This window comes from Entamoeba nuttalli, assembly GCF_000257125.1.
Source record: "Entamoeba nuttalli P19 unplaced genomic scaffold asmbl_10332, whole genome shotgun sequence".
In the NCBI taxonomy this organism is placed as follows: domain Eukaryota; phylum Evosea; order Mastigamoebida; family Endamoebidae; genus Entamoeba; species Entamoeba nuttalli.
The window spans coordinates 6546-13821 of NW_008580120.1; the positions used below are offsets into that span (position 1 = coordinate 6546).

At 23.3% G+C, this 7276-nt stretch overlaps 6 protein-coding genes across 6 annotated transcripts in view; 5 read left to right on the forward strand and 1 right to left on the reverse strand.

Moving 5' to 3' along the window:
- The window catches only part of ENU1_215080 (tyrosine kinase, putative), a gene marked incomplete at both ends in the record, with an annotated part of 5301 nt that extends 5297 nt beyond the window's left edge, over positions 1-4 (forward strand). Inside the window, one exon of the mRNA XM_008862553.1 lies at positions 1-4. This exon is cut by the window's left edge and continues 5297 nt beyond it. Coding sequence (XP_008860775.1) covers positions 1-4 — 4 coding nt within the window.
- A 5-nt stretch (positions 5-9) lies between these two features.
- ENU1_215090 (tyrosine kinase, putative) lies at positions 10-363 on the forward strand (the record flags this gene model as incomplete). The annotated part of the gene is made up of 1 exon (XM_008862554.1): positions 10-363. The coding sequence occupies one exon, from the start codon at positions 10-12 to the stop codon at positions 361-363; it is 354 nt and encodes a 117-aa protein (XP_008860776.1).
- A 656-nt stretch (positions 364-1019) lies between these two features.
- ENU1_215100 (myotubularin, putative) lies at positions 1020-3326 on the forward strand (the record flags this gene model as incomplete). Its single annotated transcript, XM_008862555.1, has 1 exon — positions 1020-3326. One exon carries the CDS (start codon positions 1020-1022, stop codon positions 3324-3326), a length of 2307 nt encoding a protein of 768 aa, XP_008860777.1.
- Positions 3327-3413: 87 nt separating this feature from the next.
- On the reverse strand, positions 3414-4058 carry ENU1_215110 (hypothetical protein; the record flags this gene model as incomplete). Its single annotated transcript, XM_008862556.1, has 1 exon — positions 3414-4058. The coding sequence occupies one exon, from the start codon at positions 4056-4058 to the stop codon at positions 3414-3416; it is 645 nt and encodes a 214-aa protein (XP_008860778.1).
- A 481-nt stretch (positions 4059-4539) lies between these two features.
- ENU1_215120 (leucine rich repeat protein, BspA family protein) lies at positions 4540-5547 on the forward strand (the record flags this gene model as incomplete). Its single annotated transcript, XM_008862557.1, has 1 exon — positions 4540-5547. One exon carries the CDS (start codon positions 4540-4542, stop codon positions 5545-5547), a length of 1008 nt encoding a protein of 335 aa, XP_008860779.1.
- A 445-nt stretch (positions 5548-5992) lies between these two features.
- On the forward strand, positions 5993-7096 carry ENU1_215130 (Rho guanine nucleotide exchange factor, putative; the record flags this gene model as incomplete). Its single annotated transcript, XM_008862558.1, has 1 exon — positions 5993-7096. The coding sequence occupies one exon, from the start codon at positions 5993-5995 to the stop codon at positions 7094-7096; it is 1104 nt and encodes a 367-aa protein (XP_008860780.1).
- Positions 7097-7276: the final 180 nt, after the last annotated feature.

Genomic DNA, 7276 nt, shown 5'->3' on the forward strand with positions numbered 1-7276 from the left:
CTAAGTAATATGACATTTACTAAAGGAATTGGTTCACCAACATATATGGCTCCAGAAATACTTAATAAAAAGAAATATGAAAAACCAGCAGATATTTATTCATTCTCAATCTCTTTATACCAAATAATTATTTACCATGACCCTTATAAAGGAATATGTGAATATCCATGGGATATTATTGATTTTATCCAAAAAGATAATTATCTTCCTCTCCCTGAAGAAGCAACTGAAGAGATGAATTTATTATTACAAAATACTTGGGACCATTCTCCTTTAAAACGAATTAGTATAAAAGAAGTTATCTGTTCATTACAAAAAATCTTACAATCAATTCGTTCTAAAAAGGAAAAAACAATTTATTAATTATAATATTGTTTTTATTTTAATAACTTTATAAGAAATTAAAAAAATCTTTGTTTTATCTTCAGTTTTGTTATATTTTTATATATCACCGTAATAATAAAACAATTTTACTAATATATTAAATTTGTTGTAATTAAAAAAAAAAAAAACATAATGTAATGAAAAACATAATGTTATGAAAAACATAATTGAACTATATACTTTTTTTAATATTGAATTGTATTAATAAATTGTATTCAATACGATTAAACTAATTTCAACAAGATATAACTTCATTATTTAATATCTCATATATTTTGAATTGTTTTACTCTAAAAATCAATAGAAAAATCTATAGATAAACGTACTATTTAATTAAAGAAAATTTATAGTTAAAAAGTAAAATAATAAAATAATAAAATAAATTTAGAGATTATAGAACAAGTGTAATAATTCGATAGAATTTGTTTTTAGAATCTTTAGTATCTACTTTTTTTTATTTTTACACTTTCCAAAAATAGATTTTCAAACAAAAAAATCTTAATAAAGGTAAAAATAAAAAATAAAAAATAAAAAATAAAAAAAAAAGAAGGAGAAAGAGAAAGAGAAGTAATCTGTAATTAAGAAAAAAAAAATGAAAAGAACTTAAAGATTGAAGTTATCAAATAGTTTATTCAATGAAACAAATACCGACGTGTTTGCTTCGGATAGAAGAACAAAGTTTAGGAGAAGAACAATCTATGAAACGATTATCAGAATTAGCAGACATACGAGAAAATGCAATAAGACAAGGGATATTTAAATCAGTTAAATCATTTAAAGAAATGGATACCAATGAGTTAATGTATTCAACAATAGATTTTCTTATTGGGACCATCTTTAGTAGAATAAATAATAAATCACAAGAAAGTGATTACTTATCATCTTATCATTTTGATTTATTTCTTAAATTAATGGTTAAAATGAAATTATGTGTAAAAGAAACATATCGTTCTACTTTATATGGTACTATAGAAGTCGGTAATTATCCTAAAGTACCTAATAGATCACAAACAAAAGGAATATTAGTTGATATTCAAGATAGAACATTTTGGATAGCAAGATTAAAAGATTTAATACATTCAGCATTATTACAATTACAAACATATATACTTCAATGTAATACTTTAGGACATTCAATAGACTTTTCATTAAATACATATTCTTTAAATTTTTTTGAATTAAAATCAGTATTTATTGGAATTGATATTCAATTATTATTTCATGATTTATCAGAACCATTTAATGAAACAAATGATATTATCAATTCTCCTTCAAGTGAATCTACAAGAAATGAAAAATCTCTTTCACCACCACTAAGAATAACTCGATGTAAAACAATGCCAAAATGTTATTCTTCACGTACATCATTAATAGAAATGACTACAAAAAAATCAGTAGTAATTCCACGAGCAAATGAGAAAGAATTAGTAATAGTTAATGTTAAAGGAGTAAAAATAATATATAGAAATGATGTTCCAAGTAATATACAAAATATAGAAAGAGAAGGGAATATCATTATTACATCATTTAAATTTTGTTTTATTGATGATTCAGATGGAAAATATAATATTTTTGTTCCAATGACAAAAATTGCCGATTTTAAGAAAGTGAATAACAATAAATCAGAACATCGTAGAATTCTTGAATTTAATACAAAAGACAATATTTGTGTTAAATTCTCATTTCTTAAAAATCGTGAAGAAAGAAAAAGTATTTACACTGCATTAAATAGTTTAGTATTTGTACCACCAACTTCTTTAGAAATATTTAAATTAATTGAATCTATTCCAACAAAACCAATAAGTTATTATAATGTTTTAGATGAATTTATTCGTCTTGGATTAAATAAATCAAATTCAAATTGGAGAGTATCAAGAATTAATGATGATTATGCCTTTTGTCCAACTTATCCAAAAGAAATTATTGTTCCAAAAGAAGCAAGTGATGAATTATTATTAGAAGATGGTTCATTTAGAAGTAGACAAAGAATTCCAGTTATTACATATGTATCTTCTAAAGGATCTTCTATTGCAAGATGTTCACAACCATTATGTGGATTAACTGGAAGAAAATGTCAAGCTGATATTGAACTTCTTAAAATGATTACAAATGGAGGAACATCACATAAACTTCGTATTCTTGATTCTAGACCAAAAGCAAATGCTGTTGCTAATATTGCTATGGGTGGTGGTTATGAAACTGAAGAAGATTATCCATTTGCAACAATAGAATTTGAAAGTATTGATAATATTCATGTTGTAAGAGAAGGTTGGCAAAAATTATGTTGGTATTGTATGCAATTACCAGAACATTATAAAACAAGTCAAATTATTAATTGTAATGAAATTCAACAATGGTGGAAAATTATGTTAGCTATCTTTGCTTCTTCTATTAAAATGTGTAGATATTTAGAAGCTGGAGAAAGTGTATTAGTTCATTGTACTGATGGATGGGATAGAACAAGTCAATGTTGTTCATTATGTGAAATAATGTTAGATCCTTTTTTCAGAACAATTGATGGATTTATTATTCTTATTGAAAAAGATTGGAAATCATTTGGACATAAATTTATGACACGTTCAGGAGTTTGTGTTCATTGTCCACATAGTCAATATTCTCCAGTTTTTCATCAATTTATTGAATGTGTATTTATATTATTACAACAATATCCTACATCATTTCAATATAATGAAGATTTTCTTATTGAAGTAGATGATGCAGTATTTTGTCATAATTATGGGACATTTCTGTTTGATACAGATTGTGAAAGAGAAAAGTATCACGTAAATGAAAGGACACCATCTTTATGGTCTATGATTATTGAAAATAGAGAATTATTTACTAATCATCAATATATTCTATCTGATAGTAAATTACATTTAAATGGAATTCCAAAATTTGTGTTGTGGGAAAAATATTATTTTTGTAACCGAAAACTTTAAATTCATTTTTATTTTATTAATCTCTATTAATCATTATATAAACCTTCTTTTAATTTCTTTTATAAAATAGTAAATAAATTAAATGAACTAAATGAATGATGATGAAATTACACTATTTACTTGTTGAGCTTCATAGAATGAATGAACAATATCTAATGAAAATTCAATTTCTTCATTACCATTAAAAAATGATTTAATATTATCATAGAATATACATCCTTCATTAATTATTTCTTTTTTATTCCATTCTTTAGATAAGATAATATGTTCTAATATTCTTCTTTCTGGCATAAAGTTTTTTTCTGGTTTCTTTTTAACACATTCTTCAAAAGAAAATCCAAAGAAATATCTAAGAATATCAAGGATTTGATTATCAATAATAATAAAAATCATATTTCTTTTATATCTTGTTTGTTCTTTCATTCCTTTAAGAATATTACTTTGTTCAATTTCTTCTTCAATTTTATTTCTAGAAATTAGAAGAATATTTTGATATAATACTTCTTCTATTTTTAATTTTTGATAGATTCCTTCTTTTATTATTCTTTTCATCTTTATAGTACATCCAAGATAATATAATATCATCATTAGAAATCCTTCATTCCCATAATCATTCCTATTGGCATTTGCTCTATTTTCTCTCTTTCTTTTTCTTGTTTCTTCTAAATTAAATGCTTTTCTTTTTCTTCCTCTTTTCTTTTTTTCTTCTGTTAAAAGGTTAAGAAGTGTCATTTTATATGTTGAATTATTCTCCATTATAATAACTATGAAATTTAAGTTTCATCAAGCATTTATAATTCAACAGAAACATAAACTAAATCAACATTAAAATAGTCTTTCATCAATACAAAAATAAAAAAAGTTGATATTCAAGGATTTTTAATACTCAAATCCTTTCTTATTATTGACTTATTTATAACATCACTTGATAATGAAGCAACTTCCTTGAATTAAAAATAAATCATTGTTATATATCACAAATATATGTTTAATTAAAAAAAATTAAAAAAAGAATAAAAAAAACTTTTAATACTGTTTAGTAATACCTCATCTTTTTTTTTTAAATTATTAGTTTTCTTTTTTTTTATATAAGATTACGTACAAATGATGTAATATTTCAGGAAATTCTTTACTTATTAAAAAAAATCATAAAAAAAAAAAAAAAATGAAATAAAAGTCAATTTAAAACTTTAAAAAGTCAAAGAAATTGCAGATGCAACAACCCCAACAACAATTAGGATATAATGAAATTATGATTGTCTCCAAGTACTTTGAAGATATTAATGATTTTATTAATTTAGAAATGGGAGTTAAAAGATTCCAAGGAAATATGGAACGATTCCACTTTAATCCAATTCCATTGAATCAATCTTCAAGAAAATTGTTTCCTAATATTGAAACATTTCATATTTATAATAGAAATGATCCCAAATTTAAAGATGGAAAGATATTTAAACAAGTAATATGGTATGAAGTAAATTACCAAGATTATTTAAAAGAAAAGTCTTCAGGAAATGAATATAAAAATGTTTTCATTAATAAAAGTGACAAAGAAATTGATCCAAATAATGTTCCAGAACCAATCAATGGAATAGGAGATAATTTTTATGCTTCATCTAGTATAACTGAACTTCAACTCTCTCCAAAAATTAAAAGAGTTGGAAAGAATTGTTTTTCTCATTGTGATCAATTAACAAAAGTTACTGTTCCAATATCACTTTCAGTATTAAGTGATTCATGTTTTTATCATTGTGGACAGATTACAGAAATTATACTTTCAGATGCTGTTCAAAAACTTGAAGACTTTTGTTTTGCTGAATGTTATTCTTTAAAAAGTATTACTATCCCATTATCTATTGTTAAAGTTGGAAGTCGTTGTTTTGAACGATGTAATTCATTAACTAATTTAAATATTCCAGGATATCATTTTGCAATTGGAAATAGAATTTACTTTAATAATGCTCCTCTTATTACTATGGTTATTCCTTCTTCTGTTAAAACAATTAATGAACTTCCTATTAACAAAATTCCTGAAGGTCAAAATATTGTTATTCCTAAGTCTGTTTTTTCTGTTAGTAAAATGGCTTTTGTTGACGTTGATTCTAAACTTATTTCTTCAGATAATTCTATTCCTTATATCAGAAAAACCATTATGGATAGTATTAACGAAGATGCTAAAGAAAGAGATGGTACATATGACAAATTTAGTCGTATTTTTTAAACCTTAAAGATTTATCAATTTAATTGATTCTTCTTCTTTTTTCTCTTATTTTTTAATTTTCATTTAAATTTCATTTAAATTTCTTTTATTTTATAAATGAAAAAAAAATTACTTCAATTTTATCCTTTCATTATTTAATACTCATCGTTAACTCATCGTTACTTTTTTCTTTCTTTGATTTTATTAAAAAAATCAAATTTAAATGAATAGATTAAAAAAGGAACCAATTTGAATATTTGAATTGAATTAATTTAAAGAAATTAACTTTTTTTTCAAAAAAGATACTTTTCATTCAAAATGGAAAGAAAACTGAGAAACGTTTGGTTTAATAGATGTGAATCATAATAAGAAAAAATCTACTAACAGTAAACAGAGAAGAAGTAATAAACAAGTCCCAAAATTGGCTTCTTTAATCTAATAACCAGATTGAATCATATTTAGATCCATGGAAGACAGTAATATCATAAAGATTCAAGCATTAATTAATGGATTTTATATTCGTAAGAAGTATAATTTAAAACAACTTTATACCCAAAAAGAGATTGTTAAAGAAGCAGTTGAAACAGAAGAATCGTTATTAAAAAAAATGAAAACTATGAAAGATATATATCAACCCCCTTTAAAACAAGTAAATATTGATGAAACATCATATAAAGTCCATTTAATATTTGAATATCTTGATGCATGTATTGAATCAAGTCAACAAATTGTAAAATATGGAAAACAATTTATTGAGAATTATAAAATAGATACACAACCATCACAATTTTTTTCATTTGTTACATTTCATTTATGGGCATATGGAGAATATACTATTAATTATAATATTACTAAAACAATGTTAAATGAATTAACAAAAAATATTATTTATCAACGATTATTAAGTATTATTGATTCTAAACAACCTCATGGATGGGTAATAAGTGATCTTATTATTGAACCAATGCAAAGAACTCCAAGATATCCATTATTATTAAATACATTAATAAAAGTAACAAATGAAAATAGTAATGATTATCAATCATTATTAACCGTTAAAAAAGATTATGATTATTTTACTGCTTTAGTTAATGAAAAAACAACAATGAGAGATAATTTAAGAATTCTTGCTGAAGATATGGATTTTCCTCAAATTATTATACCAAGAAGATATTATATTGGTGGTGATGTTATGACTTATAATAAAAAAAAATGTGAAGGTCATTTATTCAACGATAGAATTATTTGGTTTGCTGTATCAAAAGGTTCAAAAATTGGTAAACAAAATGAATATCATATTGAAGGTGAGTTTATTTTTGATAGTAAAACTCGTGTTGTACTTTCTAGAAATATCGTTTCTTTAAATAAATATGGTTTAATGCCAATTCAAATGTCTTTAAGTTCTAAAAAAATAGCTGAAAAATGGAAAGAAACTATTAGTAATTTATTATTTTCTGGAATATGGGATATGGCAAATGAAAATAGTTGGATGAATACTGTTGATTGTCATTGTACTTTTGTTTCTTATATTACTCCAATGTTTCCAAAAATTACTAAAATAAAGAAATAAATAGACTTAATTACTATTATTATTATTTCATTAAAGTACTTTTCTTTTTATTATTATTCTTTAGTTTTTTTTATTATTATTCTTTTTTTAAAAACTTCCTTTTCTAATGCAAGAAATATATCAAATTTTAATGAAATGGATATTGTGTACTATCAATGTGTATTGTAAAGAAAAACAAAC